The sequence below is a fragment of the Carettochelys insculpta genome, chromosome 1 (genome assembly GCF_033958435.1).
Source record: "Carettochelys insculpta isolate YL-2023 chromosome 1, ASM3395843v1, whole genome shotgun sequence".
Classification (NCBI taxonomy): domain Eukaryota; kingdom Metazoa; phylum Chordata; order Testudines; family Carettochelyidae; genus Carettochelys; species Carettochelys insculpta.
Window position 1 is genome coordinate 366202291 of NC_134137.1, and position 25856 is coordinate 366228146.

Sequence of the window (25856 nt, forward strand, 5' to 3'; positions counted from 1 at the left end):
ACTGTTCCGCCATCTCACAGCAGTGATTCCACCCAACCCCCTCCAGTGGCGGGAAGTGGAGTGACCTGACCCCAGCTGGTCACCTCCAGGCCCCTGGCTCCCAGCTGCATCACTCAGGGAAGGGGATTGGCGGAAGTGGTGGAACCATCCGCTGCATTCGCAGGCAGTGAAGTGGAGTGACAGAGTTGGGAGAGCAGAGTGGGTTGGTTTGTTCCACTTTCCTCTGCCACCACCAGTGAGTGCAGGGGTAGGAGGCTGACTCCTGCTACCGGTGCTATTCTCCCTCCATTAGTTCCCTAAACATCACTTGCAAAAGGGAACTTGTGGAAAGGGGTGAAATTGGAGCAAGGTGGGAAGAGGAGGGACCTAAGGATGACAGTCACGTGTCCAGGTCCCTCATGTCCCTCCCCAGCAGTTGCCCCTGAGCATAGGTACTCACCGAAAGATGGTTCCTCTACTGAAGGGAGAAGCTCTCTCATCAACATAACTCTGTCTCTACACTGGGACTTAGGTTGGTATAAGTGCTTAAGGCAGGGCATGAATTTTCCACAGTGCTGAGCAATGTAGTTATATCACATAAGCCTGTAGTGTAAACTGGGGCAGAGCTTCTCTTCTGAAGAACTCTGTGTAAGCTCAAAAGCCTGTCTCTCTCCAGCAGAGTTTCACCCAATAAAAGATACAACCTCATCCATCTTGTCTTTCTAAGGCCAGCTCTATACTATGCAGTTTATAGCTCTGTTGCTAAAAGTCAGGCAGTATAGATGGTGTTTGTTGGTTCTTTTGCTGACAAAATAGTTCCACCCTCAATGGCCGTGTCTACACTAGCCCCAAACTTTAAAATGGCCATGCAAATGGCCATTTCGAAGTTTACTAATGAAGCGCTGAAATGCATATTCAGCGCTTCATTAGCATGCGGGCGGCTGCGGCACTTCGATGGGATGGGATGGGAATAAGGGGACTTCGAAGTAGGCAGGGTCCTTTCGAAAAGGATCCCCGTTGGGACGAGCCGCATGGCAGCGAGGCGCATCAATTTCGAAGTGCCGCAGCCGCCCGCATGCTAATGAAGCACTGAATATGCATTTCAGCGCTTCATTAGTAAACTTCGAAATGGCCATTTGCATGGCCATTTTAAAGTTTGGGGCTAGTGTAGACACAGCCATTGAGGGTGGAACTATTTTGTCAGCAAAAGAACCAACAAACACCATCTATACTGCCTGACTTTTAGCAACAGAGCTATAAACTGCATAGCATAGAGCTGGCCTTAGAAAGACAAGATGGATGAGGTTGTATCTTTTATTGGGTGTATCTTTTATTGGCGGCTGCGGCACTTCTATACTGCCTGACTTTTAGCAACAGCTGGGATGGGAATAAGGGGACTTCGAAGTAGGCGGGGTCCTTTCGAAAAGGAACCCCGTCGGGACGAGCCGCACGGCAGTGAGGCGCGTCAATTTCGAAGTGCCGCAGCCGCCTGCATGCTAATGAACCGCTGAATATGCATTTCAGCGCTTCATTAGTAAACTTCGAAATGGCCGTTTGCATGGCCATTTCGAAGTTTGGGGCTAGTGTAGACGTAGCCAATGAGTGGCATTACCTTTGTTTGCAGGACAAAACACCGTTCACATCAGCACTTGTTGGCAAACTTGTCTTTCACAGGGGTATAATTTTAACACTCCTGAATGACAAAAGATTTGTTGTTCAGTTACGATAGCCTTAGACCATGATACACAACAAAATTGTATTGATCTAACAAACATTGCCAGACAACCACAGCGGTTACTATATAACCTGCGTGTGCTTGCACTTTGCTCCTTGTATTAGCAATGTACGCCCTCACCAGAAATGCTTGTATCTATGGTACTGTCAGTGTGGGCCATTATGGGACATCTCCTGATAGCCAGTAACAGTCGTCATAAGAAATGTGTTGACATAATTACATCCACTGTGACTCCATGCCGCTCAGGGAGGTGCTGTTACTAAATGGGAGTAGAAATGCATTTACAACAGCACAAGCCAAATTTAAGTAAAGAACACTCCCACGGCTAGTTTGAGGCGAGGAAACTATTACGTTAATGTAACCCTGTAGTCTAGACAAGATCTAATGTACTTAACTGCCAGTGTGGATCCACTGGTATATCACTATGTCAGCAGAAGCGACTGTTTTACTGGCACAGTTGTATCCCCACTAGGGCCGTGTCTACACTAGCCCCAAACTTCGAAATGGCCATGTAAATGGCCATTTCGAAGTTTACTAATGAAGTGATGAAATACATGTTCAGCGCCTCATTAGCACGCGGGCGGCCGTGGCACTTCAAAATTGACGCGGCTCGCTGCCGTGCAGCTCATCCCGACAGGGCTGCTTTTCGAAAGGACCCCGCCTACTTTGAAGTCCCCTTATTCCCATCTGCTCATAGGAATAAGGGGACTTCGAAGTAGGTGGGGTCCTTTCGAAAAGGAGCCCCGTTGGGAGGAGCCGCGAGGCAGCGAGCCGCATCAATTTCGAAGTGCCGCGGTCGCCCACATGCTAATGAGGCACTGAATATGTATTTCAGCGCTTTATTAGTAAACTTTGAAATGGCCATTTACATGGCCATTTCGAAGTTTGGGGCTAGCGTAGACATTGCCTAGGACTGGTAGCAGTATAACTATTCTGGTTAAAAATCCCAACTGAAATCAGAACAGTTGTTCTGATACTAACACTCAGTGCAGACCAGGCCTAAATGTAACCATCCACCTTTGAGCCTCGTTTTCCATTAAAGCCAGGTGTATTGTGTTCTGGTTGTTTGAAAGGTGTTTCCTTCCTCTGATGGAGGGCACGGCCTTTGCCCCAAATTTGCTTAGCCTACAACAGCATTCCTTGAGGAACAAGTCCTGTGGCACCTTATAGACTAACAGATATTTTGGAGCATAAGCTTTCATGGGCAAAGTCTCATGCCTCTGATGAAGCAGGTCTTTGCTCATGAAAGTTTATGCTCTAAAATATCTGTTAGTCTATAAGGTGCCACAAGACTTCTTGTTGTTCTCGAAGATACAGACTAACACGGCCACCCCTCTGATACTTCCTTGAGCAGAGCTCCAGACATGGCAGGATTGCTGGTGGGGGGCAGCACCTGACCTGTGTTCACTGTACGCTGAGCACTTGGCTGGCCACCCAGGAGGGATGCAGGTGCTGCCCAGCTGATTAGCAGTGGGCCAGAAGCCACCACAGCTGGCAGCGTGGGTTTCTACGGGTGGTGCACATCAGCACAGGCCTCAGTGCACGTAACAAAAATTATTCCACACACGGATGGAAAGCAAGTGGCGGGGCACGGGACCTGATCCCCAATATAGACCGACTGAGGTCAGAGCCTGCATCCTCCTCTCTGGGCCTAGCCCCCCCTGGCATTACTCCCAGGGAAGCCCCGCGGCAGGCCCGAGCGCCCCTCTCCTGAGGGAAGCGGGTGGGCTTTGCCCCAGGTGCACAGCAAGCAGCACCGCTTGGGGTGGAGACAAGCCGCGCTCTGGCTGGCTCCAGGCCCGGCGGCGGGGAGGCACCAGTGTTTCCAGCCCGCCTCGGTGCCCCCCAGGTCGGGACCAGGCGGCGGCCGGCTTGCGCGCTGCAGAGCCCGGCGCCCCGGGCGGGCAGCTAGCCCGGGAGCCAGCCCGAGCCGCGCGCCTCAGGGGACCGCACCGGGGACGGGGGCACAAAATGGCGCCGCCCCTGCGCTCCGCTCCCCCTCGGGTAACCAGACCCCGCTGCGCCCCATCTCCGAGCCGACCCCCCTCGGGCAGCGGGCCGGCGGCGGGGGGAGCGGAGTCACCTCACCGCCCTCACGCTGCCATGGGGCGGATACCGCTCGTCCTTCCCCGGCCCCTCCCAGCTCCCTTGGGGCCCGCTGCTGCCGCCGCCGCCTCGGCGTGGCGTGGGGCTGCCGGCCGGCCTCGGGGTGGCGGCCTGCGGGCCAGGCTCCCTCAGCCGCCACGGGGCGCGCTGTGGTGCGCGCAGGCTTCCCCCAGCAGGTGGCAGCGGGCTCCCAGGCGCCGCGGAGGTAGCGCCGCCCGGCCGCCGCCGAGCGCTTCCCGTAGCGGTGGTGGCGGCTCCCCGGAGGGCGGCCGGCGAGCCCTCCGCTCGCAGCCGGGGCTTCCCCCGCGCCGGGGCGAGCAGGCCCCCGCAAAGTTTGGGGTTGGAGCCGGGAGCCCGGAGCCAACTTGTCCCAAATCCCCGATCCGCAGTTGGAACCGAAATCTCCCAGCCCCGGTTTATTTTTGCTGATTAAAGGGACGGACCTTGGTCCTGCGGCTGGGTGGCTGCACAGCCGCCGAGTCGCTCTGTGCCATCCCCTTTCTCCTTCCTTTCTTCCTCCTCCTCCCTCCTGCCCACACCATGGAGTTTACGGAGAGGAAGAGGAGCAGGAAATCCCAAAGCTTTAAACTGATCAACCAAGGTAAAGTGGTGCCGGTGGGGGGTGGCTCGACGTGTGACTTTTTTTGTTTATTTGTCTGTCCAAAGGACTTTCGGCTCAGCGTGGCTGGCTTCCCGAGGAGGCGAGCAGAATGTTATGAAATGTGTGCTGCTCTCCCTTCCCTCTGTCTCCTTCAGTGTCTTTCTCTTATTTATGATTTAACTCCTCGGGTTTGTTTTTAAACCCCCTCCCCGATGAGAGCATGGTTTTCAAGGCGGATGGGCTCCAAAATAAAGTTGGATCGTAATTTCTTTGCAAACCTCGAGTCAAAAAACAAAAAAAGCGAAGCAGGAAATTAACAAAATAATGGTACTTGGGGAGCAGAGAAGAGAACCCTTTCGGTATTCAACTCCTGTAGGGTTTTTTCCCCCTGTTGATTGCGCACATACACGTAAAAGACTAATAGAGGTTGCTTTTCTTAAAAAGAAAGCAGCATAGCTAATTAATTGTACATGGCTAGGGAAGAATTCCTGTCATGTAACTTGTTAGCTTGGTGTGTATTTGCTTTGCCAGAAAGAAAAGGGTGTTTTAAAAGGTTTAAAAGATGGTGAATAAAAGACTTGGGTTTATGTCGTGGAAGAACAGATCATTTAAAAATTAAGACAGAGTGGATAGTGGTCATTTTCAAAGGTGGACTTTACAGCTGTGATTTTATTTTAGTGGGGGTATGAACTGGTCCTCCTGCTGATAATCTCTTTTACTTTCATTGATTTGACTTCCGTGTTTTAAACTATTGAACTGACACATCTCCATGAAATGCTGTGTGTGTCCAGCATGCTAAGCTCAAGGCAAGTGACTTCCCTGGTGAAATGTCACACACTTTTTTATGTGAGGGTTTTGCACGTAGTATGTTTAGGCATCCTTAGTCAATGCTGGATGAAAATAAATGGGAATCAGAAAAATTTAAAAATGAAAATAAGCACTTTTTGAGGAAATATTGCCTATTTTTCATTTTAACATTACAGTAGACTCCTGAGGGTTGTGCATAACATTTTTTAATCTAGAGGAATACTGTAAGGTCAAAAATGACCACAGAATTTCCCTAGGTTTTATAAACACAAGCATTTGTGAACATAAGGCCAGAATAAATGTATCTGAGGTTTAAAGTTCAAAGGGAAACTTAAAAAAATTATTCTTTTGCAGTGCTTGTAATATAAACGTTGCTGAATTGTGCTTGAGCTTGAGGATCTGAGTCAAACTAATTAGCTCTTTGTATTTCCAAGTTGAGAAAACTGTAAGATGTGAAGAATAACTCATATAGTCAAAAATAAATTAATATTTGACAAACATTCAATCTTAAAAGTATCATTTATTACCTATCTTAATAATTTTTGAATAATACTTTTAACTTCAATTCACAGGTAGCTAAACATTCACCAATGAAAAATTAGTTCTTTTTCGTTTGTCTAAAAACCCTTCTGGTTTTAGAAATTTAAAGAGACGAAACACCCTAAATAAAATCAAAACAAAAAGCAGTCAAGCAGCACTTTAAAGACTAGCGAAATAATTTATTAGGTGAGCTTTTGTGGGACGGATCCACTTCTTCAGACCACAGCCATACCAGAACAGACTCAATATTTAAGGCACGGAGAACCAAAAACAGTAATCAAGGAGGACAAATCAGAAAAAAATGATCAAGGTGAGCAAATCAGAGAGTGGAGGGGAAAAAGGTCAAGAATTAGATTACTGACCTTTTTCCGCCCCCCCCCCCCACCCCTCCACTCTCTGATTTGCTCACCTTGATCATTTTTTTCTGATTTGTCCTCCTTGATTACTGTTTTTGGTTCTCTGTGCCTTAAATATTGAGTCTGTTCTGGTCTGGCTATGGTCTGAAGAAGTGGGTCTGTCCCACAAAAGCTCACCTAATAAGTTATTTTGCTAGTCTTTAAAGTGCTACTTGACTGCTTTTTGTTTTGATAGTATATAGACTAGCACGGCTCCCTCTCTGTTGTTATTACCCTAAATACAATTTGAGGAAAAAGGTGTACAGGTATTTTAATTTTGTGAGAATGGAGAAGAAAAAATTGTATTTGAACGCAGTAAAATTCATCTTTTATGTACATCCTCTCCATTTTTTATGTAAGTTGATTATAATGATCATTATGTTTAAATAGGTGTCTCACTGCTATTCAGCTTGTGCTTTCTTCTTGAGTCATTCAGTAATGTCAGAATTTAATGTTTACTTTCAGGAAATTGGTGGGAATTTCAAAGGCCCTGGACTAGGACATTGTAGACAAAAGAAGGGGACTGAGGGATACATCCACTGTTATGCTGATTTATATTATGTAAACTACACTCATCCCTCGCTATATGAGCACAATTGGTTCCCACATTTCTGCGCTGCTCGTAGGTGAAAACTTGTAAGAGGGATGCTAAATTTCCATTAAAATACATGTAAAAGTCTCTGATTTGCTTCAAGTGCTGGTAACTCAGGGAAGGAGTGGCAGGCAGCACGTGGTGCTACTTTTGAAAGGTAAGTGAACCTTGGGTTTGGTGGGGTGTTGGGGAGGGTTAAAGGCTGCAGCAGTTTGGGGCCATGGGTGGGTTAAAACCTGGTGGTGGGTTGGATCTGTGGGGTGGGGGGGGGGGAGTTAAGGCTGCAGCAGGTTGGGTTCATAGGGAGGGTGGGGGGTTCAGGCTGCTGCGGGTTGGGTCTGTCGGGCAGGGGGATAGTGGTTTCAGGCTGCAGCGGGCTGGGGCCGCATGAAGGGTGAGGGTGGTTCAGGCTGCGGCGGGGTTGGGGCCGCAGGGAGGGTGGGGGTGTTCAGGCCATGGTGGGCTTGGGGCCACAGGGAGGGCGGGGGGTGGAGTTCAGGCTGCGGCGGGCTTGGGGCCGCAGGGAGGGCGGTGGGGGGTTCAGGCCGCGGCGAGCTTGGGGCCGCAGGGAGGGCGGTGAGGGGTTCAGGCCGCGGCGAGCTTGGGGCCGCAGGGAGGGCGGAGGGGGGAGTTCAGGCCACGGCGAGCTTGGGGCCGCAGGGAGGGCGGGGGGGGTTTCAGGGCGCGGCGAGCTTGGGGCCGCAGGGAGGGCGGAGGGGGGAGTTCAGGCCACGGCGAGCTTGGGGCCGCAGGGAGGGCGGGGGGGGGGGGTTTCAGGCCGCGGCGAGCTTGGGGCCGCAGGGAGGGCGGGGGGCGGGGTTCAGGCCGCGGCGGGGTTGGGGCCGCAGGGAGGGCGGGGGGCGGGGTTCAGGCCGCGGCGGGGTTGGGGCCGCAGGGAGGGCGGGGGCGGGGGTTCAGGCTGAGATGGGTTGGAGCTGTGGAGCTGGCAGGGGGGTTCAGGCTGCAGCAGGTTTGAGTTGCAGGGAGGGCAGAGGGTTCAGGCTGACGTTGGTTGGAGCCGTGGAGCTGGCTGGGGGGTTCAGGCTGCTGTGGTTTGGGTCTGCAGGGCCAGCGGAGGGTTCAGGCTGAGGCGTGTTGGGTCTGCGGGGAGTGAGGTAAGGCTCGTATTAGCCAGGGGAGTTCACTCGTCTAGTGAACAAAAGTAGGTTTATGTGTCCCTCATTTTAGCGAGTACGTACGAGTAAAGGACTTGTTTAATGAGGGATGAGTGTATTGTCACATTTACCATAGGGATGTTAACTGTTTAACCCGTAAGCCTCAGTTGCAGTTAACCAGTAGGGGCTGTTCCAGCTCCACAGGGCCTGCTGTGGTAAAGGGTGTTCCAGCGTGGCCAGAGCAGTGCCCATCCATGGTGGGTGGGGGTGGTGCCCCCATTTAATCAGTTAACCCGTTAAACTTTACAGCCTTAGTTTACTGTAGACTGTAGTGTAGCCTTTTTCATCCCACAAAATGTCAGAGCACTTTATCACCATAATGAACTAATTCATACCACTGTATACACAGAGTTGTGCATCCCACCACTGAAATGTAGCCACCTTTGGACGAAATGTGGAAGCTGTCATACAACAGTTAAGGAGCAATGAAGAGTACCATATCTAACTGGATACATAGGGGAATTTGTAGAAACAGCATGCAGTCTGTTTCTCTAAGTATTGTAATCTGCACCTTACTATAGCTTTTAAGCTTTATTATGCACTCCTGCCCAAATTTTGACAGTTTTCACCAGGAGGAATAAAAATATAGAAAAAATGAATTATGTATCAGATTCGGGTAAACTCTTTCTCTTTTTATTTTCTAAACTCTCACAAAAGAGATTTTTTTTCCCCCACCTCAGTTCCTAGAACTTTATCTTTGGTCCCATCTGCCATGCAAGTCAGCTCTCCATCCATCTACCTACCCCCGTCCACGAAAACAAACCCAAACCTTTCTTCTGACTTCACTCACTTTCTGATCTTTCCTTCCTTATGTTCACTGTCCTCATCCTTCCCTTACACCCCTCCTGTTGTTGCCATATGTATGATTTTGGTTTGCTGCTGGAGAGAGTATCTCTTTTCCTTTAGGTAGTCACAGTTGTATTGCTTTGTGAATAATAAGTAACAATAAAGTTTGTATGTTAAAGAGTCTTTAAATCTGGACCTGATTATTTTGTCAGAGACTTCAGGTATCTTTCCTATAAAAGGAGAGAACATATTTGCTGATGTTATGCCTTTTTACTGAGTATCTCAAAGCACTTTTCCACACATTAATTAAGGAAGCCTCACAACACCTTTATGAAGCAAGTGAATGTTATAAAAACCACTTTAGAGAAGGAGAAACTGAGATGTGTGGAGTTAAAGAGCCCTGTTCTGGTGAGGTGCTGAGCATGTTCAAGTCCTATTAAATACAGTATGAACTGAGGGGTGTGCAAGATCTTCTAAGAGCTGCTTAGGTGATTTTCTGAAGGTTGCGTAATCATGGTCATGAGATCATATTCACTGTCAGGTTTGTCACTTGGAAAACCAGGGTTGGAATCCTGGCCAGCTATCTTGCAGTATTCCTTGATGTGGATGCTGCTTTCTTCTTGTGAGTGTGTAAAGAAAGTAGTGGTTTTTACTGAATTCATACCTGTTGTGAGAGATCAGACTGCTTATCCAAGTTGTATTTCATTTGAAATAGAAAATCAATTGTTTTATTCTGACAGCTGTGGAAATCGGCTGTTGTGAGTCAGTATCCAAATGACATAAGTGACTCAGGATCAGGCCACAGAGCTAAAAACATATCTCATAATATATATATCACTAACTTCACTTTGAGATAAAGTGTGAAAGTCTCCCTTGGCCTATAAAAGGGTAACTCTACGTTATACATTTGTTTTCCATCTGTAAAGTAAGATAATGGACAGATATTGGAATAACTTACTGTGAAAATGATCATGGTAATTTTACATCAGGCATAGCTTATCCCTAAAATCTGTGAAATATTTCAGTTCTCTTTGGTGTGAGCAAAGTTTTCTAGGAAGTGCTGATACAGGGCACATTTTCTGTGCCTAATGTACATGGAATAAACTGCAGAGGTATTGATGAAGGACATAGTAAAGCTGTAGCACTTTTTACAGATCACTTGAGCTCCAATTTTCTTTCTTTTTTTTCATTCCAGATTACCATCACGAGGTATACATGATTTCTGACTACAGCAATGACGTTAATGGGGAGACCAAAGAAACACAACCGAATTTTTTAGGTATGGTCTTGTGTTGATTAATTTCTGAGCAACACAGCATAGCCACTTGCAATTAGGGGCAGTGCAAAAAGAGGCATATACAACTGTTTAATATGACATTCTTTTGAAGGCCTTTTATTTTACAGATTGCCAATATATCCTCTGTTAACATTGCTAGAAGTTGTAGTTTCAGACATAAATGTTTATTAGAGTCTACATAGAGTGCTAATTAACACTCACTCAGAGAGCCAGATGCTGACTGGGCAGTTTTGGAGCTCTCTTTTGACCCTATTTCCATTGCATATTCACTGGCACGCTTCACTGGCAATAGTTTGTGTAATGGGGGTAGTACATCTTTGACATCTGAATAACAGAAATTCAATTTCCAGGAAACTGCTATTTGTTTGGTGTTGCTTCTGCCATGGGTGGGACAGAGGATTAAATGTAATGCCTTAATGCAATGTCCTTTCACCTCTGTAGTCTGGCTGCTAGTCCTACCATCGCAAAACTGAATTAAATCAGCAGTCAACAATGTGTAAAGAAAACAGAAGTAATGTATGGTCTGCCTTAATTACAGCTTGATAGAACTGCCTATCAGTGAGTCACTCATCATTTTGATGGCTGTATATTCTTTCTTTTATATTTTCACTTCTGTCTTATCTGTAGTCAGAACTTGAGAGGTTCTGAGCCTCTGCAGAAAAGAGCCAAGTGCCTTATTTCATGGACTTCAGCACGACTTGAAGATACTCAAGACATCACCTCATTAAAGGCCTGGGCAACTCCCAGTGAAGTCAATATGAGTCTTTCAGTTCCTGTGCCTGAGAGTTGGATTTGAAAACAAATACTGTACAGTAGAGTCTCAATATTCATGAACCTAGGTTCGCGAATTCAATTATTCGTGAGTGGCTAGCAGCTGCCGCTTCCCCCAGGGCAGGAGCGCCAGCAGCCGTCACTTCCACCAGGGCCCTGAGCCACCTGTATTCACGAAATTCAACATTCGTGAGGGTTCTCAACGCAGAACCTTTGCGAATGTTGAGACCCTACTGTATCTCCAGTCCTAAATAGTGTCATTAAATTCACATGAGTAAAGGTGGTGAGGTTCAGGCTCTGGGTCGGATGTTTGAATTGGTAAAGTTCCTTAATTGTTTGGCTTATACCAACTGAATGTCTGTTTTAGCACAAAGATGTTAGTTCAGAGATGAGCATGCAAGTTCTTGAGAGAATTATACCACTGTGTATTGCAGACAACACAGTTACATATATACACAATGGCTTTTAAAAAGTTGATTGCATACATAATTTGTTTTCTTCAGTCTTTGTATTTTATTATCTTCACAAAAATGCTGAAGGATAATGCAAGGTATCTGCTATCTGGGTCTTTTTACAATTCTTTTGACTTGAAATTCATGCTGTGTGTTTGAAAGGTTAATGTACAAAACTAATTATTATCCTGGTAGCCAAATGTGTGATGAGACATTTGTCTGTGTAATTAACAGAGAAGAACTTTTATAGTTTCATAAAATCGAATGCCACATACAGTATACTGTGCATATTTGTTTTGAAGAGGTGTCCAAAACAGAGATGTTTATGGCTGATATAAAGTGGAACTGAAATGTACGGTAATGCAGGTGTCTGTGCATTTTACAGCATTTCACTTGGTTAAAATGAATTCAGCAGATTACTTATTTTATCATGACAAAATAAAGTTATTAATGTGTACTTGGAATGGTGGCACAGTGCATAAGTTACTCAGTAGTTCCAAGAGTCTATTCTGTTCCAGTAATAATATCCTTCACAATTTATTCATACAGAAAAAATTGACTTTACATAAGTTCATTAAGTTACTTGTTAGACTTCATAGAATTATTTCCAGGTATGATTTTTTGAGGCAGCAGCGACTATAGTTGAGTTTGCAAAAGGATTTATTTTATGTTGCTGTGTTTTCAAATGATCATAACAAGATCCATCTCTTGGTTATGGCAAATTGGGGCAACTGCTCCAGGCTCTTGCTTGGGGGGGTCCCATTGTTTGTCTGGGAAGACATGGGTGTGGGAACTTTTGTGGGAGCTGCTTCAGGCTGTAGCAAGTCCTTGTTCCCCACTGCCAGCTCTGCATGCTCAGGCTTCTGGCTGCTGGCCCCAGGGGCCCATGGCTGTGCTCTAGAGAGGGGCTCCTGAGCCGTAGACACCCCTAGGGACAAAGCTGGTCATAACTTTTTGAAACATTGACTTTTTTGGCTAAGATTCACTCTGCTTGCTATCTTCCCAAAGGAGACTTCCCCTCTCTTTTTTAAATTCATGAGAAGATAAGAATGGCTATACTGGTTCAGATTGATGGGCCATCTAGCATAATGTCCTGTTGTCCAGCAGTGACCAATATCAGAAGCTTCAGAGGCAATGAACAGAATGGGCAAATTAAATGAGTGATCCATTCCTTGTTGTCTGGTGCCAGCTTCTGGCAGCGAGATGCTTTAGTGCTGTGGTGTCCAACCAGTTCGAAGCAGTAGCTACTACAGATGGACACTATGGCTACATCTACACTAGCCCCAAACTTCGAAATGGCCACGCAAATGGCTATTTCGAAGTTTACTAGTGAAGCACTGAAATGCATATTCAGCGCTTCATTAGCATGCGTGCGGCCGCAGCACTTCGAAATTGACGCGCCTCGCCACCGTGCGGCTTGTCCCGACGGGGCTCCTTTTCAAAAGGACCACTCCCATCAGCTCATGGGAATAAGGGGACTTCAAAGTAGGCGGGGTCCTTTCGAAAAGGAGCCCCGTTGGGACGAGCCACACAGTGGCGAGGCGCGTCAATTTCAAAGTGCCGTGGCCACCCGCATGCTTATGAAGCGCTGAATATGCATTTCAGTGCTTCGTTAGTAAACTTCGAAATGGCCATTTGCGTGGCCATTTCGAAGTTTGGGGCTAGTGTAGACATGGCTTATGGTTTTAGGGACACTTGAACACCAGAGCAACTTGGCTAACACTCGTTGATGGACCTATCTTCCATGAATTTATATAATTCTTTTTCCAAGCCAGTTGTACTTTTGACCTTCACAACATCCTCTGGCAATGAGTTCCACAGGTTGGCTGTGTGTTGTGTGAAGTAATACTTCCTCATATTTATTTTAAAACAGCTGCCCTCTTAATGTCATTAGTTGAACCCTGACTCTTGTGTTATGTGAAGAGGTAAATAATATTTCCTTAGTTACTTTTTCTACACCATTCTTGATTTTATAGCCTTCAGCTGTATCCTCCCCAAGTCATCTCTTTCCCAAGATGAAGAGTCCCGGTCTTTTTAATATCTCCTCGCATAGAAGCTGTTCCTTACCCCTGATAATTTTTGTTGCCTTTCTCTGTACTTTTTCCAGTTCTATTGTCTCTTTTTGGGGTGAGGGCAACCAGACCCATACACAGTATTCAAGGTGTAGGTGTGCCATGAATTTATATAGTGGCACGATATGATATTTTATGTTTTAGTCTCTGTCTCTTTCCTAATGGTTGCTAACATTCATCTGGAGGAGTGGATTTAAAGTGTACTTTCTATTTAAAAATCATGTGACCATATTTATTTAGATATATATTGAACAGCCCTCCAGCTGAAACATCTAGCTGTAGTTTAATAGTTGCTATGTAGCATGAACATACAGTAGCTGTGCTCCAGGGGAAAACGTTTTTGATCTCATTAAGGTTTAAAAATCTTATACCAATCACCCACAGTAAAAGGTGGACCTTTGTAAACTTCACTGAAGTTCCATGTGAGCTGATTGAGTGTTCCCGGTCCTTGGAGGATTAGGGGCAAAGTGTATAGCAAGGGAATATTGCTATACAGTAAACCCTCAAAATATGTGGGTTTAAGTTGCATGTAACTCGCTTTAATGCAAGTTAAGCACAACTTGAAGCTGCTCTGCATCTGTCAGAATGCCTAGCTGCCCGCAGACTAAGAGCCCCTTCTCCCTGCCTTCCCCCAGCTGCACAGCTGTCAGCCTGACTGGGGGAAGTCCAGGAGAAGTAGCCAGGAAACTGACCAGGAAAAGTTTCCTGGGTCCCATAGGTGGTCGGAAGCTGTGATCCAAGTGGCAGCCTGGTTCCCAGCTGCCCTGTGCTGGCAGGAACTGGGAAACTGATCAGCCGTAAGCTGGTCAGTTTCCCGGGTCCCACAAGCGACAGGGAGGTGGGAACCAGGCTGCCCCCTGGTTCCCAGTTCCCCACCACTCTGGGAGCCAGAAGTCAGTTTCCTGGCTCTCCCCCCCCCCGACTTGCACAAAAATTTGAGTTACGGGGGCGGGGGGGGGGAGTGGATTGCAGCAACCCTATGTAACTCAAGGGTTTTCTGTACTAGATGTGCATAACGCAGCTATAAAGTGAAATGGCTAATCCCAGAAATATACAAAGCAGCCAGGGCAACTTTCCAGTGTTTTTCGGAAACCTATGATCTGGTATAAAGGATCCCCCCTCCTGCCTCTGCTTTCTCTGTCAAAGTACTTGCTTAGTCTAGGGAAATGTGCGCAGGGCGCGGAGGCGTGAGTTTGGCAGTTCTCTTTTGCATCTTTTCTACCGACTGACTGTCATACTAAAGCCACAGTTTAGTGGGGTCTGAAGAGGATTACTGTAGAAATAGTTGCATGTGGAAAGTTGTGGTTTTTTATGGAAATAGTCCTAGCAGAGGAGGATTGCATGTTTTTGTGCCAAGAGAAACTGACTTTCTTTTGACCAAGCAATTATAAATCACATAGCCTGAATCTGAGAGTTTTGGCTGTTTTGTTAGTAATGTACATAAGACAAATGATCTGCACTTGCATGCCCATGTGTACAGTCGTGTGCTTTAAACTCCCTAGTCCCCTGAAGCACTTTGAATTGGTCCATGTAAATTCTTCAAATATGGCAACTGAGTTTTGCTGGCCTCTGTCCAGAAAGGCAGCATTCTGGTGATGTTCTGAATGGACGAACTTGAATGCTTTGTTGCAGTCATTTGTAATTCTGCAAATTTTGAAGCTACGTGAAGTAAAAAGTAAAACTGACTAAATTTTCTAAATATTTTCCCCTTTTTATTTAAAATAAAAACAGGGTAGTTAAATTAAGAAGTTATGCTGAGAGAACTTTAAGGATACTTGTTTTTTTATGTGCTTAGGAAATGCCAAAGCAAAGGATGAATGTGTAATGATAATTCTTCCTTCTTGTGCATGTATATGTATTTCAACAGAAATTTTAATTTCATGATCACATACCATTTCTTAGCTACTACAATATAATCATATAGGGTTTTTCACAACTGTGGGTAACAAAGTTACATAGTTCTATATACCATTATAATAAAGAAAGGCAACAAAATTAATGTACATGAAAAGTAAACCGTGATCAGCATTTAGACAATATACCACATACAGATAAAGTGTAACAATAAATAATAAGCCATCATGTAGCACCTTAGAGACTAACATATTAAGTCATGAGCTTTCCTGGCTGGGACCCACTTCTTCAGATGAATGGAACAGGAAAAAATAGAATCCAGGGTTTATTTAGCTGGGAAGGAGGTGGGGAAGAAAGTGGGGATGGGCAGGGGGCAGGAGAGAAAAGGGTTACTGGCACTAGTAGGACAAGTTGATGAAGCAAATTAAGTAGGGCGTGTCCCATTCCTTGAAATATCAAAGGTGGGGAAATTGCCCTTGTAATGATAGTTGAGGTCTCTGTCGAAGAATATATAGTTTTAAATCCATTATTGAATGTGCAGTTAGATCAGTGTTCACCCACAGATTTGTGTGTGTTCCCATTCCTGCTGTCATATTTATGTTCATTCATCCTTTGGTTCAGAGACTGGTTCATATGAATAATCTGAAGAAGTGGATCTTACCCACGAAAGCTCGTGAACTAATAAATTTGATAGTCTCTAAGGTGCTACATGACTGCTTGTTATTTGTGAAGCCACAGACTAACACAGATACTCCTCTGAGACTCTTACAATAAAGAAAAATAACAACATACTGGTGAAGTGTGAGGGTTTAGCATTAAATCACAACATTATCAGTGGTGTTTGATTAATCCAAGTTGCTATAAATACCCTGTTGTTACTTAATACAGTTAAATATTTAGCACCTGGAATTTCACAAGCATTTGTCAGTGGGAGAACTCAGTTTGTACTTCTCTTAATTTCAAGTATTTTGATGATTCTCAAAGCAGTCTTGTGAATTCTGCACACAAATTCTCATTATTAAGAAAACAGCTTGATGTTATTTTAAAGAGCGTATCCCCTCCTCAGCAAAAGTAGTATCTGAGCTTTATGAAGATACCTTGAAGTTGGGTCACATGAAAATTACAATTTAGTTATGCTTTGGCATAAAGGAGATGTAGTTAATCATGGAATAATAAAAGGTGTGTTTGTAATACACCTGAATTATGAGCATTTCTTTGAAAAAATGGTTGTGAGGTATTAAAATAGGGTCAGATTTTGCCACTTTTACTCACTGCTCTACAATGGAGAACATTGAAACCAGGTCAGATGGTAGATGAACTGATTCTGTAGAGACAGATTTTGCAGCTGTCCTCACGTTTATTTCTCCACTCAACACCAAAGCCTTTCTTTCATTATAGCTGACCCCATGGTCTCAGTGTTGCTATTTCTATGCTAGACCAAGAAAATCGACTGCAGATATACAATTCTAGCTACATCAATTGCATAGCTAACATCAATATATTTGCAGTTGGCTAATTTATCTGCCTATACAGGAAAGGTCAACAGGAGAGTTTCTCCCTTCGACCTCCCTCACTCCTCACATCTCGCAAGAAGTACAGGAATTGACTGCAACCCCTGAGCGCTCGATTTCACACGTCCTGACTAGACGGGTAAAATCGAACTGTGGAAGTTTGATGCTAACCTGGTCAATCTTCCGTGGTAGTGTAGATAAGCCTGGGATTGCAGAATGCGCAATTACAGATCCATATTGTAAAAATAGGGTCCAGTTCAGCGAAGTACTAAAGCATGTAGCTATTATTATTTGTTTTGTTGTATCACCTAGGAGCCCCAGTTGTGGCCTGGACTCTATTGCACTAGGGCTGTGTCTTCATGGGCACAAATCTTCGAAATAGCCATGCTAATGGCCATTTCAAAGATTACTAATGAGGCGCTGAATTGAATATTCAGCGCCTCATTAGCATTAGGACACTTTCGGCTGCAGTGCTTCAAAAGCGCCTCTTTCGAACGCCCGTGGCTAGGCGTAGCTACATGGGGGTCCTTTTCTAAAGGACCCCGCACGTTTCGAAATCCCCTTATTCTGCTCAGCTGAACAGAATAAGGGGATTTTGAAACGTGCAGGGTCCTTTTGAAAAGGACCCCCATGTAGCCACACCAAGCCTCGGGCATTTGAAAGCGGCACTTTCGAAGCACTGTGGCTGCAAGCATCCTAATGCTAATGAGGTCATTAGTAATCTTCAAAATGGCCATAGCATGGCTATTTCGAGGATTTGTGCCCGTGTAGACACAGCCTAGGTGTTGTACAGCCATAAAAAAAAAGACAGTCCTTGCCCCAAAGGTCTTACAGTCAATTACAAGGTGAGAGACGACAGATGTGTGCAGACATACAGATGGGGGAGTACAAGGAAACAACAAGACCACGTAGGTCAGCATGGTGTGGTGTATTCTCTGTTGCCTAGCTGTTGTGATGTCTAAAGTGACTTTACAACAGCCTGATTTTCATGAATCGTCACATAGAATCTGATGAGACTGGACAGTCACTTTCCTGAAGTTGCACCTGTGCTTAAGTGCCTTAGCTGAATGGGAGTCATTTTCCATTTCTTTCCTAAACCTGTTTTGTACACAGCAGATGATTCCAAGTACCACTGTCTTCAATGTATTCTAAGAGAAGGATTGATTTGATCAATTTCTTGACCTTCTTTATTCTTCTTGCATATGGTGCTTGATTTTTCTTTTTTATTCTCAGTAAAAAAAAAATAGAAGTTTTAGAATTAGTTATGAATATTTCTTTATTACTAATGAAATGTAATGCCTACTTTAATAAGCAAAATAGCTACTATCTGCACAAAACACATATTCATTGTGCACTCATTAGTTTCATACATAAAATTAATACTTAAATGGTGCTGAGAGCATTAAAGTATGTAATTATTATTTAAATGTGCTGAATTTATTTGAAACAGTTACATATTGCTTGCACTTATTTTCTTTCTTCCTAATATCTGTATTTTAAGGCACTGAGAAGTTTGGATATATAAAATTTTACAGTTATTAACTTTGTTTAAATTTTTATCTAATGTATCTGATTCTTATAAGATTCTGTGCACCAGGGATCAGAGGGGTAGCCGTGTTAATCTGTACCTGCAAAAACAACAAGCAGTCCTGTGGCACCTTGTAGAGTGATGCATCTGATGAGGTGGGTCTTTGCCTGTGAAAGCTTATGCTCCAAAAAATCTATTAGTCTGTAAGGTGCCACAGGACTTCTCATTGTTTTTGTGTACCGAGGGACCGATCCTTTTCCCATTAAAGTCAATGGGAGGTATGTTGTTGAGCTCATTGAGAGTTGGGACTGTCCCTTAGGTATCTGGCTTCTTTCTGTACAGTTTGATCCTACACCCCTTACTCATATGAAACTCCCATTGATGCCAATGTTCAAATAGGAATAGACTCATAAACGGATAGTGTATTTGAAACAGTTGTACCCATTGTTGTTTCCTTCAGCAAACCAAGCAACAGCAAAATTGGTGTATAGATAAGAGCTTTAGAAATAGTATTAGGAAAGACAATCTCAGAAACTCTTTTAACCATAGGTATCCTGACTACTGCTGTATTAAAGCATGGCACAATATATGATAACTACAGCTCAGTTATGTGCTTGGTTTTTATTTATTTATTGTTTTGGAGCCCAGCAGCTAGAAACGCTTACTGGTGTCTAAAATCACTAATATCTACAGATTTCCGTTTTTGCTAATTTACAGTGATAACTCTGACTCTGTTTTCGTTAGGAGATGAAAGCCGGGAAATTAAAAAACAAATTACAGGGATGAGAAGATTACTGAATGACAGCACTGGAAGAATCTATCAGCGAGTTGGCAAAGAAGGAGAAAAACTGAAGGAAGAACCCCAGGATTTAGATGTAGCGTGGACCCAACGCCTGACCACCTTAGGAGACTCCCAGGCGAGCCTTCATCAATCTCAGAGTGGTGCATGGAATGAAGTATCACCTCAAACTAGCCATTTTTCAGGGCAATATGGGACTCGGTCCAAAACCTTCCAAAATCAAACGAGAACCGGAGGATCCAATGGTATGAGCTAGATTAGATATTCCAAATACCATTTTTACTATACTAAATATCTACCTGTGTTCAGATAATTATAGTATAACTAAATGACTGATAAGTGATACATCACGAACAAAATGAAATACAGTTATAACTTTGAAAGATAGTGGATGCGGTATGGTTCATGCTTAGGGTGACCATCCATCCCATTTTAGCCAGGACTGCCCCTTTTTTAGCTCCCTGGAGGGTGTCCTGTCATTTAAAAAAAAAAACAGGCTAATTGTCCCATATGTTGCAAAGCAGGGACCTGAATTTTAAAGAGACAGTGCTTTAAGCAGTTGAGCAGTCTGTTTAAAGAGCCAGCTGGAGAGGTAGGTGGGCTTTTTAAACAGATTGTTTAAACAAGCTGTTGCCCCTGGGTGATGGGGAGAGGAGGAGGGACAAGGATGTCAAAAGCCAGAGTCAGGCTGCTGCACTCTTTGCTCACACTGCTTGAGAAAGACAGAGGAGGCTGAGTCTCAACTATTCCCCCCCCCCCCCCCAGCAAACACACTGTTGGCAGGTAATAAGCTTGGAATGGGAGGGCAGGGCCCTATGGCAGGGGATGCAGGGGCAGCAACTTGGGGGAAAGGGGAAACAGCTGCTGGGCAGTTGCACTTAGGTTGGTGGCCCACAGGCAAGTCTCTGGGATAAAAGACAGCTTGTCCCAGGCCAGGTGTTAGATGGGGAATCACAGGTTTGGAGGAGTCCCAAGAAGGGTGAGGGATGGCTCAGGAGGGAGCAAAGACAGGAAGAAGGGGACAAGGAAGGTGAATCATAGAGAAGGGCTAGTAGGGCTGGATTAACTCTTCTGGAGGCCAAGGCTCTTAGATTTTGTCGGGCCCCCTAGGATATGGGGTGAGAACAAAACTCATGGGTTCAAAATGTGGGAGGGGAGTGCTCAAGGCTGGGCCAGAAGGCTGAGGTGTGAGATGGGGTGAGAGTGCTCCAGCTAGGAGTGCATGTTCTGAGGTAGAGCCTGGGATGAAGGGTTTGGAATGCAGAGGGAAAGGGCTCAAGGCTGGGGCCTAGGGGTTTGGAGTTGTGGGAGGAGGCTCAGCCTGGCCCACTGATGGATGGGGTACAAAAGGGGCAAGTACCCAGGACCCCAGGCCCTTTTAAATTGGTCGGGCAGGTGTGACAGGTGGACTTCCCCTTTGGGGAGGCCATCCCCCAGCTCCATTCTTTCTGCCTGTGCCTTCTCTCAAACACTAGTGCAACAGCCCCCCACCCTTCTAGAGGAGGTGGAAAAAGGCAAGGTGATGGGAATAACAGGGTAGGGGGTAGGGAATTTGGCTGCTGCACTTTCAATAGATGTCAGTGGTTTAGATGGGAAAGAATTCTTTTCACACCATAATTCTTTAGGAGTTTTGTAGCTATCAGAAACTGATCAATATTTCTTTTAAATATTCTGTGTTACTTTACTAGTTGATGCATGGTAAATTAAAAAATGAAAGAACTTTACCATAGATTTTATTTGGCTTTTCAGTTAGAGTTGGGTTCCCAGAAAAGTGATTTTATCAAGTGTAAGCATTTGTTTGGGAAGGGATATTTGAACTAGTAGTCTGCAGCCCTTATCTTAATCTGACTTTGCTCTGAGGAATGGGAGAACTAGCTAGCCCAGGACTACAAAGGGGGTGGAAGAAGAAGTTGAAGAGGGTGCAGGGATTTTTAAAACCAAAGGAAAGAAATTTCAAGAACATAAATACAAAGTAGGGACCTGATCCTGCACCACTGACGCCAGTGGGAGCTTTGCCTAAATCGGGCCTTAAGACACTAATCTTGTAAATTGACCAGGATGGGCAAATTCCTGTGCTCATTTAGTGCCCCATTGGTTTTGGTGGAGCTCTGTCTGGGCACTGAGATCTGGCTTACCATGCCAGTCCTGCAACTGCTCATGCATTTAAGTAAAATGGTTACAGAGTCTGGGCCAAAATTATTTTTTGAGACTTTTTGTTTTTCCTCTTTCTGATTTGTTAGAGGCAATGTGCCATTTTAATTGCTTTTTGGTTACACTCAAATTGTTTTTGATAAATTGTACTAAAATGCTTTTCAAGAATAAATTTGTTAGTGTAGTAATGTTACACTAACATGATTTACTGTCACTGGATCCATTTCTAGGGAGAACCATCCTGGGATACTTGTTGATAATGCAGAGGGTGTCATCAAGTGATGTATTTGTGCCGTCTCTGTCATACAAGCCAGCATCAAATTCACATGCTGGCTTGCCTCCAGAATGGTGGGAGTTAGCTCTATAAAGACTTCTCCATAAAAATAAAAAGTCTACTCTCTTTTTAAAATTAAAAATTGATTTGTAACAAGTAAAAAAGAGTTGCTTTTGTTCTCTAAAAATGATAAAGGTAGTGATTGGAACAATGACTGAGACTATTCTACAAGATGTTTCTTATTCCTCTGTTGAAACTTATTGGAAGAGAGATGATGGAAGAAAAATAAAAACTCTTCATGAATATGTATGAAATTGGCAGAACTCTGCTTTGATTTGAAATACTGGTGGTCTCTTTTCCCATTTACAATACATACTGTAGATTTACATGGGTAATTTCTAACAATGCTAATGGGAATTATAATGTAAATCCCACATGCCTCAGTGGGAAAACAGACCCCTTTGGTTTTTAGTGAGGGACCCCTGTGCCTTCATTAGGAATGCATTATATTTGTAACAGGAAAGATGAACAAGTATTTACCATCAGTATTTGCTTAGTCAGAGTTTCTGCATCCTGGAGACTAATGTGTGAATCTGAAAATATCTCCTCTTTCCAATATTATTTATTATTTGTTAAGCCCCTACAATATGCTGGATGCTGTACAAGCGAGAAAATAAAACAGCCTATGCAAAGGAGCTTATTGTTCAAAGAATTAGAATAGACGGAATGCCCTGGAGAAGTCCAGAGGGAGGGTGATTGGGATTTTTTTGTTATTTTAATTTTTGATAATATAACTGACTCACTTTTCGTGGACACCCGGTACAGCTGTTTACCTTGCTAGAGGTAGCAAGGAGCTGTGATGTTGCTGCTGGATTTTTATGCCCAGCGCGTGCACATTTGGAAGTTGCCTTGAATCTTATCTATTACTGTTATCTAAGATAGAGGACCAGTGAAGGGTGGTGGTGGAAGTCTCTTCAAGGACTTAGCGGGATGATCTACTCTGGGAACTTATATAGGCAAAGTTAGGCATCTCAGGGGTGTGGAAAATTCACATCCCTGAGAGACATAGCTACATTTACCTCATCCCCCTGCAGACCATGCTAGGTTGACAGAAGAATTCTTCTGTCAGTGTAGCTACTGTCTTTCGGGCAAGTGGATTACCTATGCTGATGGGAGACCCCCTCCTTTTGTTATAGGTAGCATCTACACTGAAGCTCAGCTACTGTGGTTCAACAGTGCAGCTGTAGCATTTCAAATGTAAGCAAGCTCTGAAGAGCTACAGTGGTTGTGCCACTGTAGTTAGAAGTGTAGACATACTCTGAGTGATCTGCCACAATACCACAAATAAAAATCTTCCTTGTTTGTTGTTTTAGTAGCTCTAACACTGTGCTAAGCACTTTGTGAACAACTGGGAAGATGGAACCCTGTTACTGTCCTCAAAGAACCCTAAGACCACGTCTACACTACAAAATTTGGCCAACTTTATATCAGCATACAGCCACCTCAGTTATTAGTTAGTTTCTTGTGTTGGTGGTGTGTGTCTTATATTAATTTTATTGCCTGTGTGGAACATTGTGAGAAAGTTCTTCAAAGCCAGTCAGTGTAAGTAGCACAGTCCGACACTGCAGTGACTTAATTACGTTGAGTTTGCCACTGTGCCACTCAGGGAGATGGTGTTACTAAATAGGTATAGAGAGGCATTAAAGAGCCAAATTTAAGTGAAGACACTTCCACAGCTACATCAATGCAAGGCAGTTTACATCAGCTTAATGGCATAATGAAGACCAGGCCTAAGTATCAATAGGCAATGTACAAAGGAAGGATATGGGAAGGTGTCAGACTTAGTGGGTTTATACCAGGTCTGCCCCTGTATTTTGATTTATATATATATTTCATAGGGACTGTCTACGTAGTCTTTGGAATTTTCTAAATGAAAAAAGCAAAACAAAACCAAGTTGCTACCTTAATGATTGCAAACAAACCCATTAAATGTGACTCACGTGTAACTGGTGCAGTTGTTTGCTAAATTTACAGAAAGCATGAAACAGCAGGTTTCAAAAGTGAAGTGCCCCATTAATTTCAATGTGGTGTTAATAAGAGGTTCCCAGGGAGAGAACTGTAAATGGTAAAATTCTGACTTTGCTGATGGAAGTTAAAATATGTAAGAAAGGAGATGAAGGATGTGAGTGATATCTCACTCTGGTACCACAAATAGATGGGTCTTGGGAGAATTACTACCACTTATTTTTCCTTCAGTCTACTGTTTGGGATGCCACACAAAACATTGTGATTGAAGAATTACATTTTCCAGTAATCTTTGATAGCCAGTCTTCATTGTGATTTTTTTTGTGGGATGGTGGGAGATTCAGTTATTCAGTTTTGCCAAGAATCCTTCATGGGAAGCACTAAAGTTTATATGACTTTTGGAAGAAGACAGTCATAGGAGACACTTGAAGGAGGAGAGGGGTGAAATTTGGCAGATCGTATCTGGAATGGTTTTCCAGGGATTAGGAGAAATGCGGAAGGTCCTCACTCACTGTAAATTAGCATGGCTTCATGGAAGCAAATGGAGCTATGCCAGTTTACACTAGCTGAAGAGCTGATCCAGGGGGTTCAAACTGAAACTAGAAGGTTATTAACAAACAAGTAGGATTTCGGAGAACAACAACAAAAGTGATTGAGGCTGGAGGGATTTCTGAGAGATTAAACGAGTTAATTACTTATGTGCGCTACCATTCAGCTAAACTCCACTGAGCAACACAAATTACATTGACCTAAGTGCCAGTGTGGACAGCACTAAGCAGGCAGGCAGACCACATCTCACCCACATAGCTACTGCTGCTCTTTTTGGCTGGTTTAATTATGTCAACAGGAGAGGTCTCTTCCATCTGCATAGAGCAGCTACATGAGAGATTTTACAGCAGCCCAGCTTCATTGATACAGCTGTGCCACTGTAAGCTCTCTAGTGTAGACATATCCTTGATACCTGAAGGGCATGTGATAACCCTACTAATCAGGTTGGAGGAAAATATAAATGATAGTACTATCCCAGGTTCACACACCTGTGACGCAAAAATGAGATGACTCATATTAGGTTGTTCAGATCTTCATAATATGATCATCCTTCTAGTGCTTTTCTAAACAGTAAAATACTTATCAATTTAAATAATCATCATTAGTGTTCACTGTTAATGACCACTGGAAAGAATGGGGGCAGTTTCTGTGTGGTCATATGTTTGGACTGATATCTTTGCAGCAGTTGACTTTCTGTGTTTTAAGGTTTTATTTGCAGCTTTAAAGGCTATAAGCTTAATTGTTTTGTAATAAAAACTTTAATTCTGCAGCACAAGATTTAGCTAGCAAAGGGAAAGTACCAGCTCTCAGCGGGGAGGGAAGGGGGTACTTGTGGGAACTCTCTGAGCTGGTGGGAACCACCCCATTTCAAGACCTGAAAATATGTGAAGATGAAAACATAGAATACTTGAATTGGAAAGGACCTCAAGAGATTATCAAGCCCAGTCCCTTGCCCTCACTTCAGGATTGAGAACCATCTATATCATCCCTATTAGATATTTATCTAACCTGTTCTTAGATATCTCCAATGATGGAGATTCTACAATCACTCTAGGCAATTTATTCCACTACTTAACCACCCTGACAGTTAGGACAATTTTCATAATGTCTAACCTAATCTTCCCTTGCTGCAATTTAAACAGTCTGGAGACAGATGCAGTTAAGATTTTTACAAGGCTAGAACTAAAGGTAAATAAATGAAATTTAAAAAAAAAATAGATTGAAATATCAATAGGAAACTTTGGACAAAGTAGTCTATTGGATTGTTGAATAATCTCCCAAGGGGACTTGTGGGAACACTGTCTTCTGGGACACAGCACCAGAAAACATACTTTAGGAAACAAACTATGGACAGTATGGAGCAGATTATGGAGCAGATTTCTTGCTGATGGTTTGTGCCTATCAGTAATTTCTATGACCAAAGGATCTGATTTTCATTCTGAATTATTCATGTTCTAAAGCAACATGTGTAGCATTCAAGCAGTTTTAGAATTGTTAGGCCCTTATTTAATGCTTAATATAGAACTTTTTTACACAGACAGGTACTCATTCTTTGTTGGGCTGTTCTAGGAAATGGATTTTTTTGTGCATGGTAAAGTGAATGTGTTTATAATGCGATGTGGTGCTATTGTGATCTGAGATGAGCTAGCCTGGCAATAGACATCCCTGCTATGAGAGTACATTGTGTTCATGCTTTTGTGCAGTGGTCACCAATCAGAAAAGCATCCTATCCCTTGAGTATGTTAGCATGTAGACTGGTAACTGGATAAAAGCCAATGGCCGCCTTTTCTCAAAAAGGGATGTTTTGGTACTTACCAGCTGTGCTTTCCTTGGGTCCAACATCACGAAAGTGTACCT

General features: G+C 44.0%; 1 protein-coding gene across 1 annotated transcript in view; it reads left to right on the forward strand.

Moving 5' to 3' along the window:
* Positions 1 to 3656: 3656 nt before the first annotated feature.
* BEND7 (BEN domain containing 7) overlaps positions 3657 to 25856 on the forward strand; it is a 71649-nt gene continuing 49449 nt past the window's right edge. The window contains 6 exon segments of the mRNA XM_075017762.1: positions 3657 to 3841; positions 3843 to 4130; positions 4132 to 4338; positions 4340 to 4421; positions 9912 to 9995; positions 18946 to 19245. Coding sequence (XP_074873863.1) covers positions 3686 to 3841; positions 3843 to 4130; positions 4132 to 4338; positions 4340 to 4421; positions 9912 to 9995; positions 18946 to 19245 — 1117 coding nt within the window. The 5' untranslated portion in view covers positions 3657 to 3685.